Source organism: Artibeus jamaicensis, unplaced genomic scaffold, assembly GCF_021234435.1.
Source record: "Artibeus jamaicensis isolate MK-2021 breed Jamaican fruit bat unplaced genomic scaffold, CSHL_Jam_final contig_867, whole genome shotgun sequence".
Taxonomy (NCBI): domain Eukaryota; kingdom Metazoa; phylum Chordata; class Mammalia; order Chiroptera; family Phyllostomidae; genus Artibeus; species Artibeus jamaicensis.
The window spans coordinates 3,522,982-3,535,964 of record NW_026521995.1 but is presented as its reverse complement, the minus strand read 5'-3'; the positions used below and the strand labels follow the sequence as shown (position 1 = coordinate 3,535,964).

Here is a 12,983-nt window from a genome sequence, read left to right as displayed (position 1 = left end):
CAGGAGACAGCTTGGTGGGCAGGGAAGTCTTCAGCATCTTACAGGGAGTGATCTCCAGAGCCAAGTGGGCAGCAAGGCAGATAGTTTCCAGTCCTGCTGGGCAGAGCCCCTGGTGGCCAATGCCAAGGGTGATCAGTGTGGCATGGAGCAGCTCTCTGGTACGTGGAGCTTGGCTGTCTCAGCAGTGGTCTGGAGCCTGCCTCAGTTATGCCTTGAAAGTGGTGTACTCTACCCTTCTGAGTCTTTTTGATAAATGTCTTGGCACCCTGGATGCCAAGTGGGGAATTTGTCCAGAAGTCTGTGGGTGGTATATGGATGTTCTGCTTGACACCCCTGTTAGTGAGTGGGGAATTTATATATGAGTGGTCCTGCTCTGTAGACTTGGCTATTTTGATTACTTCTGCAGATGTCTTAGGTGTGTCTTCTTGGCCAGATGTGTCTATTCTGACTTAGGCAGTTTCCCTCTTGAACCAAAGTGTCGTGGCTGACTGACAGCCATTTTGGTTGACATGAGTGGTTCCACTGTGTGTTATATACTTTATGCTGTCTTGATTGGACCAATGCCATTTTATTGGTCATGCTGTTCACAATGGGGGAGGCTGAGTGACTCAACAGGTTTGAGGAGGGACACTGGCTTTGCGCTTGAGGTAAGGGAGACAGGCTTTCTTACCCAAGCCACAGAGTTTACTCACTATCAGGGTCTTCACCAAAAGATCCCCAGAAACAAAAAGGAGGCCCCTTCAAGTCCCTGCTGGGTATAGCCAGCAGACCGTTTTGCAGGACCTGGGTAAGGCAGTTGGAGTCTGGACTGTGAACTCCTCAGGCTAGTGCTGTAACAACAGGCTTGCTCTTCCTTGGCAGGGGAGGAGGAATGCAGTCTGAGTGTCCCAGGAGGACTAAATCCCCACTGATTTCACTGCTGGATGCTACATGGGCTTCTATTCCTACTTCTGTTGTTCTGGGTTGGGGATCCCTGTATGGGGCTTAGACCTCTCACTTCTAGGGGGAACTAGTTTTGCAGCTGCAGTATTCCTCTGAGCTGCACACCTGAGTGCAGAGGCTATTCCTTTCCCAAATTCCACCCTTCTTACTAGTCTCCATGGCTTCTTTTGTAATCCTTGGTTATGATATTTTAGTTCAGCTAGCCTTCCTTTGGTTGTTCAGGTTGATTGCTCTGTAATTTAGCTGTAAATCCAGTTTGGGTCCTGGAGCAAGTAGGTACAGCTTCTACCTGCTCTGCAGCCATCTTGGAATTCCCTGTTCTTTTTTTTAAATTCTAAGCTATTATTAGATTGTTTCTGATGACATATCTCTTGTGTTTCAAGAACACTAACTAAACATACTTAACAAATAACCAGTCAAAATGTATTTAGATTATATGTTGTGTGACTTATTGTTCACCTTTGTACCACTGTATTTTTTTGCTTTTTATTATTAATATATAAAAACACACAGTAGAATAGTTTAATGATCCTCCATATTTAAGATGTCAATATTTTGCCACATTATCCTTTTTTCCTGAATATTTCAACGTGAATATCAGACAAACAACATTATACATCTCTTAAAGACATTTTCTGATTAACCATGATACAATGACCCCACCCAATAAAATTAATAATAACTCCTTAATAGCATGTACTAGTTCTTATTCAGATACTGCCAGTTGTCTCAAAATGTCTTTTTATCTTGGTTTTGTTTGAATCAGAGACCAAACAAGGCTCATATATTACATCTGGTTGTTCTGTCTCTCAAATGTCTTTGATATAAAACTGTTCCTCTCACTCCCCCCCCACCCCCTGCCACTGACTTGTTAAAGAGACCTCATTTCAAGATAAATTAGTTGCAAAATATAGTCTAAGATAACTAATCTGATTACCAGAAATAATGATTGTGTCTTGTGAATGGTTGATCTGAGGTTCCTGCCAACTTGGTACCCCAGTAATTAGATACTAGAAACAGCTGTCTTTTGAGACTACAAACTCTGTTTATCTACGTTTTGGAGAATGTTTACCTTTTTAATCTTAAGGGGAGGGCAGAGGTGTGTCCAACTTAGATTAACATGTTATTATTAAGCTAGATTTATTTAGATACAAGTTGAAAGTTAAGAGAGCACAATACATTTCTCTCTCTCTCTCTTTTCTTTTTTTATCCTCACCCAAGAACTTCCTTACTGATTTTAGAGAGAGGGGAAGGAAGGGAGAAAGAGGAAAGAAGCATTTGTGTGAGAGAGAAACACTGATCATCTGTTTCTTCTTTGTGCCCCAACCAGGGACTGAACCTACAACCTAGGCACGTGCCCTGACTGGGAAATGAACTTGTGACCTTTCAGGTTACAGGATTACACTCCAACCAGCTGAGCCACACCAGCCAGTGCCATTCCTCTTTTACTGCACTGGAAATGATCTGATTTGTCACCAAATCACTCTTACTGATCTTGACTCTCAAAGGATAATAAGATAAATATTTTATATGAGCATCAGTAATCAGAATTTTGATGTACACTAACCTATCATTGATGTGTGTGTGTGTGTGTGTGTGTGTGTGTAGTTTAAGGCTAAGAAAATAAATGAAAGTTATAATCTTACATAAATCTGAACAGATTTCTCCAAAGGCAGTTGACTTTAACAATGATCTGTGTGGAAGAACTCAGAGCTTTCCTTGCTTCTTTTTCAGTAGATTAGCCATAGAAGCCCAGCCTTAAGAGTTATCATGAAGTAAACTACTTTATTTTATTTATTTATTTTTACCATGGAAAATAAGTATTTCTTTAAAACATTGTCCTTTTTCAATTTATGTTGAATTTTATATTACCTGGTATAAAATCCCATAGTCCTGAAGGTATGATGAATACAAGTGTCCTGCCTTATCCTCCTGGTCCACTGAACAGAGACAACTTCCTTTAAATATCTATATTATTTAGTTTTTCTACTGCTAAACGCACTTATACACAGGCATATGGTTTGTTGTTTATTTTTTGTTGGCTTTTTGGGAGGGGCAGAGGAGAGTAGACTGATACATGTTGAACTGATACATTTAAGCGAAAAGGCCAGGATAGAAGGAATATATTTTTAAGAGTTTATCTTGAGCTTTTAATTAATAATGTGAGATATGAAAATGACTCAAGGGCCATGTTAGAAAAATTACATAGAAGTACTCACTTTGAGGCAGTTGATCTTGGGTAGTAACTCTACTTAAGATTCGTGGATGTTAGTTAAATAGACTTTGAAGTCCTTCAACTATAAATCTAGTATATACCTAGATATATAATTTATATAACTATAGTTTTCCTTTCTTACTGAATCTGATAGCCAATAATATGTTCTCTTGAATTTAATATCCTTGAGTTTTTTCAAGGCAATAGGAAGTTTAATTAAGAGTTTTCTTCGGTCAAAATCATAAGGTCTTCTGATTTTTGCTTTGGTTAATTAGTCATGTATTTTATACCATTTGGAAAACCTTACAAAAAATGGTAAGTCACACATTTACTGATATTTACCAACCCACTGTAAATAAAATGAATTTTAGATTGGCAGTCCATTGATATAAATCAGGGGTCAACAAACTATAGTCCATGGCTTAAAATGAGCTACTACCTATTTTTCAAAATGAAATGTTATTGGGAAACTGTCACACCCATTTGTTTATATATTGCCTGTGGCTGCTTTCTCACTACAATGGCAGAGTTGAATAGTTACAACAGAGACATTGGCCTGCAAAGCCTAAAATATTGAATATTCACTGTCTGACCTTTACAGAAAAAGTTTGCCATTCCCTGACATAAAGTAAAATGAAAAATTTCTTTTGGTTTACTTAAGGCAAAGTTTTCAGTGCTCTTACTTTGCAGAACTCTTTGAAGATAGAGATTGTATTTGTTTATCTTTATATCCTCAATGCTTGCATGTAGTAGGTACTCAATAAATATTGCCAAATCAGCCTGGCTGGTGTAGCTCAGTGGATTGAGTGCGGGCCTGGGAACCAAGCAACCACGGTTCGATTCCCAGTCAGGGCACATGCCTGGGTTGCAGGCCAGTTCTCTCCCTCTCTCCTTCCTTTCCCCTCTAAAGATAAATAAATAAAATCTTAAAAAAAAAAATTGCCAAATCAATACATTTAAGAAAACCTCAATCTATTTCACTCTCCTCGGTTCTCTAGTCCTTATGAGCTAATGCACTAATCTAAATAAACAAGTCAGATTTGCCAAGTGTTAAAATGGAAGAGAAATTGTGACTTCTAAAAGCCTGCATTTTATAATATAGTTTTATTCACTCAGCACTAACTATATGGTAAACACATCATTCAAAATTTAAACACCACAGCAATCTTTTAGGTGTTATAGCACTATCATCCCCATTTTACAGAAGAAAAATTGAAACGTAGACCAGTTAATTTGTCCAAAATCACATGGCTAGTAAAGGGTTTATTTATGTTTAAACCCACACATGTTAAGCATCTCTATGTTGAGCTGCATCAGATCAGGGTTTATTCAGGTTGTAGTAGTGTGTATCAGTACTCATTTCTTTTCATGTCTGATAATATTCATTTTATGGGTAACATACCTATATTACATTTTGTTTGTCCATTTACTAGTTGGTAGATATTTGGGTCTTTTCCACTTTTTGGGTGTTGTGAATAATACTGCTTTGAACAATTTGTACAAGTTTTTGTTTGAACACCTGATTTCATTCTCTCTTTTTTTTTAAAAATATTTTATTGATTATGCCATTACAGTTGTCCCATTCCCCTCCTTCATTCCCCTCCACCCTGCACACCCCGTCCCCCACCATTCCCCCCCTTAAGTTTATGTCCATGTGTCACAAGTTCTTTAGATTCTATATTTCCCATACTATTCTTGCCCCCCTGTCTACTTTCTACCTACCTTCTATGCTACTTATTCTCTGTACCTTCTCCCCCCTTCTCCTCCCACTCTCCTGTTGCTAACCCTCATGTGATCTCCATTTTTATGGTTTTATGGTTTTATGGTGATCTCATTTTTTCTGTACTTTCTGGCTTTTGATTGGAGAGTTTAATCCAATTACATTTAAAATAATCATGGATATGGATAGACTTACTTTTGGCACTTTGCTCTTTTCCATATATTTTATATCTTCTGTGCTTCTCAATTCCTTCTTTACTTATTTCTATTGTATCAGATCTCATTTTCTAGGGTATCATTTTATTCTTTTTTTCTCTTACTAAAGTAGATTTTTTTTAAGTGTTTGTCATGGGGATTACAATTGACATCTTAAGTTACAGCAATCTAATTTAAATTAATACCAGTTTAGTTTCAATCATAAAAATTGCATTTTCTACATAGCTGTTTCCCTTATGTAATTAATGTTGCAGATTACATCTTTATACATTTATGCCTGTCGACATAGATTTGTTATTATTTTACTTATGACACAGATTTATAATTATCGCTGTAGTATTATTTAGTGATTTTTTCCAGTGTTCTTTACTTTTCATATAGATTTGAGTCACTTTTTAGTATTTTTTCCTTTCATCCTGAAGGGATTCCCTGGAGTTTTTCTTGTAGAACAAGTGTACTAGCAGTGTACTCTCAATTTTTAATTGAAATATCTTGATTTCTTTATATTTTTGAGAGACAGTTTTGTTTGTTATACAGTTCTTGGTTAATGCATATTTTTAGCACTTTATATATGTCATTTTAGTACCTTCTAGTTTCCTTGGTTTTGATGAGAAATTAGCTGATAGTATTATTGAGAATCACTTGTACATTATGGGTTTCTTCTCACTGCTTTCAGGATTCTCTTATGAAAAGATTCCCTTCAGGAATCCCCCTTTCAGGGTTCTCATTTCCTGCTTGAGCACAGCCTAAGGAACAGCCAGTAGTGAGAATTCAGGGTCTTCTTAGAAGGCTCTAAGTACTCTTTCTGAGTATGTACTCCACCTTGGGTATGCACGTGACCTAATCGTTTCCAAGGAATATGTCAAGCTTTTCAAAGCCCATATTTCCAAAGCATCTTAGTCCCTGATTTCCTTTCAGGCTTTTTTTTTTTTTAAATTTTAAAGATTTTATTTATTTATCTTCTAGAGGAAAAGGGAAGGAGAGAGGGAGAGAAGCATCAATGTATGGTTGCTTTTCGTGCGTCCCCTGCTGGGAATTGGCCTGCAGGGAACTGGCCTGCAACCCAGGAATGTGCCCTGACTGGGAATCCAACGGGGATTGTCTGGTTCGCAGGCCCGTGCTCAATCCACTGAGCTACACCAGCCAGGGCCCCCTTTCAGGCTTTTTGATGTGTCTGTTGTATGCTCTAATAGCTATCTCTTGCCTGTTTGGCACCAGTTTACAAATTTACCTTTAAAAGTTTTTGACAGATGTCCTGGTTAGTGGCTTCTTTACCCTAGAAAAGTTCTGTGTTTGATAAAGTAAGAGCAGACCCTTACACAATTTGTCAGGGAGCCAATGACAGACCAAACAAAAACAGTTTTGTTTTTTAGGAACAAATTCTGCTTTGATCCTCCAGAACTAGGAACCCAAACCAAGAATTCAGATTGTCATCTTCAAGACCCTACCTGATAATGAGCTGCCTTTTTCTTGATTGAGAGTGTCTTGCCTGATTGCTATAATACTTTGACTTGTTTGCAGAGTTCAGATAAAGTTAATTTGGACAGTTTTTACCAGATTATGTATTGTTTCTTTTCAGGGCAAGGTCCTTGGAGTTCCCTACTCTTCCATTTTTGCTAATGTCCCATTGCACTGTTACAATTTTGACAAACATATTGCTCTCATTTTTTTTTTAAATGAATGAACATATGTCTCTTCTTTATAGAAGTTATCCAAGTATTAAGACAATTTGTGTCTTCTTGTCAAAGAACCTTATTCAGTTTAGAAGGAAAACAATTCTGGCAATTAAACTCAGTGGATCTCCTGATGTCGACATTATTAAAGATGGCTAGTCCACCCATAACCTTTTCAAAATTATTTCTCTGCAAGCCAGAGAGATAAAAGATGTAATCTATTGAGTATAGGAGATGTATGTTCAGGTTTCACTCATTTCTACTAGAAACATTCAGGTTTCTAGTAGGAATATGATGTAAAATGTGTTGGAAAACCTAACATAGCAGGGTCTTTTACTTATATACTTTTTAAAAAGTATTTTTTATTGGTTATGCTATTACAGTTTTCTCAATTTTTCTCCTATTATCCCCCCTCAACCCTGTCCCTCCAACCCTCCAGCATTCCCCCTACCTTAGTTCATGTCCATGGGTTGTACATATAAGTTATTTGAGTCCTTTGTTTCCTATACCATTTTTATCTCTCCCGATCTATTTTATGCCTACTAATTATGCTTCTTCCCAGTACCTTTTCCCCCATGTTTCTCCCTTCCCACTGAACTCCCTCGGTGAGATGTTCCTGTTCTGGTTGTTTGCTCAGTTTTTGTTTTCATGGTTTTTCTTTTCTTTTAGGTTCATTTGTTGATAGTTGTGAGTTTGTTGTCGTTTTATTGTTCATATCTTTTATCTTCTTTTTTTTTTTTTAGATAAGTCCCTTTAACATTTCATATAATAAGGGCTTGGTGATGACAAACTTCTTTAACTCGACCTTATTTGGGGCGTACTTTATCTGCCCTTTCATTCTAAATGAAAGCTTTGCTGTATAGAGTAATCTCGGATGTAGTTCCTTGCCTTTCATGACTTCAAATACTTCTGTCCATCCCCTTCTTGCCCTTAAGGTTTCTTTTGAGAAATCAGCTGATAGCCTTACGGGACCTCCTTTGTAGCTGCCTCCTTATCTCTTGCTGCTTTTAGGATTTTCTCTTTGTCTTTAATCTTGGTTAACTTAATGATGATGTGCTCTGGTGTGTTCCCCTTTGGGTCCAACTTTTTTGGAACTCTCTGGGCTTCCTGAACTTCCTGGAAATCTGTTTCCTTTGCCAGATTGGGGAAGTTTTTCTTCATTATTTGTTCAAATAAGTTTTCAATTTCTTGCTGCTGTTTTTCTCCTTCTGGCACCCCTATAATTCAGATATTGTAATGTTTCAGGTTGTCCCAGAGATTCCTTAGCCTCGCTTCGTTTTTTTGGATTCTTGTTTCTTTGTTCTGATCCAGTTGGATGTTTATTTCTTCCTTGTGTTCCAAATTGTTGTTTTGAATCCTGGTTCCTTTTTTTTATCACTGTTGGTTCCCTGAATATTTTACTTTATTTCTTTTTGGGTATCTTTCATTTGTTCTTTCATTTTTCAACCATGCTCAATCAGTTTTCTGAGCATTTTGATTACCAGGGCTTTAAATTCTCCATCAGATAGGTTGTCAGTCTCCTCATCACTTCTCTTTCTGAGGTTCTGCTGTGTTCTTTCATTTGGGCCTTATTTCTTTGTCTTGGTGCAACTGATATATTGTTAGGGTCTTTACTTTTTAAAATGCCATTGAACATATCACACAGTACTTGTTGGATGTTTTCCATAGTTTATCAGATCAGTAAGAATGTAGCCATTGTTCTCATTGCCTTTCCAAAGCTATAGCCCCTTGTGAAATGACTAGCCCAAATCTACTAATTGAGTCTAAAGAGCCAACATAGAGACCTCTGAATATGATGCAGTATTTTCTGGGTTTGTATTCTTTTTTTTTTTTCTTTTATTGAGTATGCCATTATATGTGCTCTATTTTCCCCCCTCCATTCCCCTCCATCCTGCACTCCCCTCCCCCACCATTCCCCCCCTTTAGTTCATGAACACGTGTCTCAAGTTCTTTAGATTTTATATTTCCCCTACTATTTTTACCCTCCCCTATCTATTTTCTATCTACTGTCTATGCTACTTATTTTCTGTACCTTCTCCCCCCTTCTCCTTCTCCCACTCCCCTGCTGCTAACCCTCCATGTGATCTTCATTTCTATGGTTCACTCCTGATCTAGCTGTCCTTTTAGTTTGCTTTTGTTTTAGGTGTGGTTCTTAATAACTGTGAGTTTGCTGTTCTTTCACTGTTCATCTTTTTTATCTTCTTTTTCTTCAGTAAGTCCCTTTAGCATTTTGTATAATAAGGCCTTGGTGATGATGAACTCCTTGAATTTGATCTTATCTGAGAAGCACTTTATCTGCCCTTCCATTCTAAATGAAAACTTTGCTGGATAGAGCAATCTTGGTTGTAGGTCTTTGGTTTTCATGACTTGGAATACTTCTTTGCAGCCCCTTCTTGCCTGTAAGGTCTCTTTTGAGAAATCAGCTAACAGTCTGATGGGAACTCCTTTGTAGGTGACTGTCCCCTTATCTCTTGCTGCTTCTAGGATTCTCTCCTTCATTTTAATCTTGGCTAATGTAATGATGATGTGCCTTGGTGTGTTTCTTCTTGGCTCCAACTTCTTTGGGACTCTCTGAACTTCCTGGATATCCTGGAAGTCTATTTCCTTTGCCAGATTGGGGAAATTCTCCTTTGTTATTTGTTCAAATAAGTTTTCCACTCATAACTGTTCCTCTTTCCCTTCTGGTACCCCTGTAATTCGGATGTTGGAGCGTTTAAAGATGTCCTGAAGGTTCCTAAGCCTCTCCTCATTTTTTTGAATTCTTGTTTCTTCATATTTTTCTGTTTGGTCATTTTTTTCTTCCTTCTGGTCCACTCCCTTGATTTGAGTCCCAATTTTCTTTCCATTACTATTGGTTTCCTGTTCATTACCATTCATTTCAATTAGTTTAGCCTTCATATGTTCCTCTAATTTGTGACTAAAATCAACCAGTTCTGTGAGGATCCTGATCACCAGTGTTTTGAACTGTGCATCTGATAGTTTGGCTATTTCTTCATTGCTTAGATTTATTGGCTCTGGGGCTCTGAGTTGTTCTTGAGCCATGTTTTAGTCTGTTCCTGTCTGTTATGTATGAGGAGCGGCACCTTAGTTGTTCACCAGGGCAGGGCAACCCCAGTTGCTGGTTTGTGATGCTGTATGTGGGGGCGGGTCAGAGAGGGAGCAATGGCAGCCCTCTCTGCTTGCCCCACCCCACCCCCCCACCCCCGTGTATACGAGGGGCAAATGTGCGAGCCAGCCGCCCTGCATCAACCACTGGGGCCTGTCCGATCTGTCTCAACGCCCACCTCTTCACTGGTTTATCTGCGTGCAAATGCGTGACCGACTGCAGACAGCCAGCCGCACCTCTTCCCTGGGTTCCGCCTGTAGCTAGACCGCACCTGGGATCCATGCCCTCGGGTCAGGGATCTTTTTTGCCCAACCTGCTCCGCTGCTGGCTTTGCCCCTCTCACCGGTTTAGTTGAGCAGTTCGTTGTTTTCATACTCCGTATTCGATTTTCTGTGTGGTTTGGTTGCGTTTATTGTTAAAACTTTGTTGTTTTTAGACTTGGTTGTGCGAGGACGCAAAGTGTTCCCACCTATGCCTCCATCTTGGCGGAAGTCCTGTATTCTATTTTCATGTATTTATGGGCAGTATGAACTTAAGCACATTACTTAACCTCTTTTCTGCTTCACTTACCTCACCAGTGAAATGGGCCTGATAACAACTATACTTACGCATAGCTTTGTTAAAAGAATAAAATAAGTTAAAATTCACTAAGTAGTTAACTAAAATTTAATACATACATAATGCAGTTTGAGTTGCAACTTGTCTAGAGCATGTCTTTGTAGGGAAATCTCTGAAGTTTTCAATTCTATCCATGTAGGGTGGAGCTTATTGATGAAATAACCTTACTGAGCAGATTCTTAAGAGGAAAATAGTCAGGCAAGAATGGTCTGTAGCTGAGAGGCTTGTTCTTTAGTCAGGACAAAACTGTCTACAACTGGGTGCAAAACAGATCATTACACATTAGGGGAACAGCCTCCTAACATGTAATGATCTGGGCAACTAAAAGGATGAGCCAAGATAGTGGGAGATAAAGCTAAAAAGATTGGAAAAGACAGATGATGAAGGCACTTGGGAGTTACTGCAGACTTTGAAATAGGAGAGCCATCTGGTTACATAGGGCACATACTGTGGAAAAAAAATTGGAGGATTAGGGTCATCAATAGCAAGACTGAAATAAGGGAAATGCCTTATGAGACTAATAGTCATTTTTATTTTTAAGTAAGTCTTAGATGGTCCATAATGAGCATATACTGATTTTGTAATTGAAGAAAATACATAAGCTCCTACTTTGTAAGAAATCTACTTTTGGAATTTCTCTATGATACAGACACTGTTTTTTAATAAAATCTAAAATTGAAGTCTCAAATGATTCATTCATATCACATGACCTCTTTGCTCAACAAAATTTTCATCACAGATTTTCAGTGAATTATCATTTTCTACTACCTGTTATCTATTATTTAGGTATAGGAAATACATCAATTTCATTTAACAAATTAGAATGAAAATTATAACCATATTACCCACAAATCTTACTCTGTTAATTTTATAGCTCCTCATCTCTTCACAAGTCACAAAAATATTCACACCTAAATTAAAACTGTTAAGTTGATTGATAGCCAGTAGCAATAAGTTCCAGAATAGTAATGAAAATAATGGTTTATATAGTGAAGCTTAACAGACTAACTGTATATCGTCTTATTTTGCCTCTTATCAACTTTCTTTCTTTAACACTTATTTAGTCCCAAGTATACAGATTTTTGTTTGTTTTGGTGTTTTAGTCATTTTAAGTTTTTAGTAGTTTTAGAAATTTATTGGACAAATATTCAGCTATAAAGTGATATAAAATTTAATAAGCAACTTTTTAAATCATTTGGCCCACTATGGACATGTTAGTTATTGGAATAAATTTTAAACTTAGTGGAGAGAGTTTTAAAGCTAATTTGACAGTGTGTTCTGTACTGTTGTATTTTATTATTTGTTGTTGTCTTTTGTAATGGCCATGTAAAATTACGTTCTCTGCGTCTACCTGTGCACACAGGATTATGTAAGATCTAATTTTGATATCCACTTAATCCAAAGTACTCTTACTGAACTATCAATTACCTTTTAAATATATTTAAACTACAATAATAATATATACATAGTGGGCAAATTTATTTCTGCAAACCAGGCTTTGGAAACTGGACACCTTTAAAGACAGTGTTTAAAGTACTGAAAAAAAAGTGTTAAGTATAATATACACAACTACTTTTAATTATAATTATTTTGGATAAATTCATATTTAACTACCTTCATACAGACATACATATGACATGTGAAATTGACATTCCATAGGTTGTTGTATGATGGTAAATTTAATGTAATTAACAATGAAGAAACCACACATGGTAAACCTGGAATTTAGAAACTGGCCTTAACATTCTCAAAGACATTTGAAGGCACACCAATGTATTAATTTTTAATTTGTTTCTTTTTGATCTCTTAATTACTGAAAAAGATTTATTGGTTAATTGTAGGAAGGCAAGTGTTTGAAAAGTTTTGCCAAATACTGTCTTCTTTAAATGACTATATGGTAATGAAAAGTTAAGAGAAGAGCCAAATTAGACTGAGTAATTGTTCAGTCATGTGGGGCAGACCAGTTGCATAGCCTGGTTGTTAGACTGATTGCTCAAATTACATTGCCTGGGGTCCTGCACTTGGTTGGCTGTCATCTCAGATCTTAACAAGGTTCTGGGAATTTCTTCTTCTGACAAAGTTTGCTTTGTGTTTTTCACCTCCCCCCACCACCTCCAGGATGCTTCATCTGCAGACATTAGAAAAGCATATCGTAAGCTTTCATTAACTTTGCATCCAGACAAGAATAAAGATGAAAATGCAGAAACTCAGTTTAGACAAGTAAGTGAAATACGCTGTTATGTTTTGTGACAAATTTATAAAGGTTTATGGTAGAAGTAATAACTTATATGTAAAATAATTCCATTTGAAAATGAGAATGTGGTATAGAAATATAATGTATATATGTTATTCAGTTTTTTATAAAATATATTTTTACCAAGATTTTTATATTAGAATCTCTAAATTCTTGGAGAAATTGTCATACTTTTTTGTCTAAATTTTTCACTTTTGCTTTTTAAAAGCACATTTTAAGATTATTATCTTTGCATGTTTC

The 12,983-nt window shown here is 37.1% G+C and overlaps 1 protein-coding gene across 2 annotated transcripts in view; it reads left to right on the top strand.

The window, feature by feature from the left end:
* Positions 1 to 12,983, top strand: part of DNAJC1 (DnaJ heat shock protein family (Hsp40) member C1) — a 263,953-nt gene that overhangs the window by 81,062 nt on the left and 169,908 nt on the right. For both annotated transcript variants that reach the window (XM_053654764.1, XM_053654765.1), the window contains exon 2: positions 12,608 to 12,709. In XM_053654764.1, the coding sequence (XP_053510739.1) occupies positions 12,608 to 12,709 (102 nt within the window). The remainder of the gene's footprint in view (positions 1 to 12,607; positions 12,710 to 12,983) is intronic.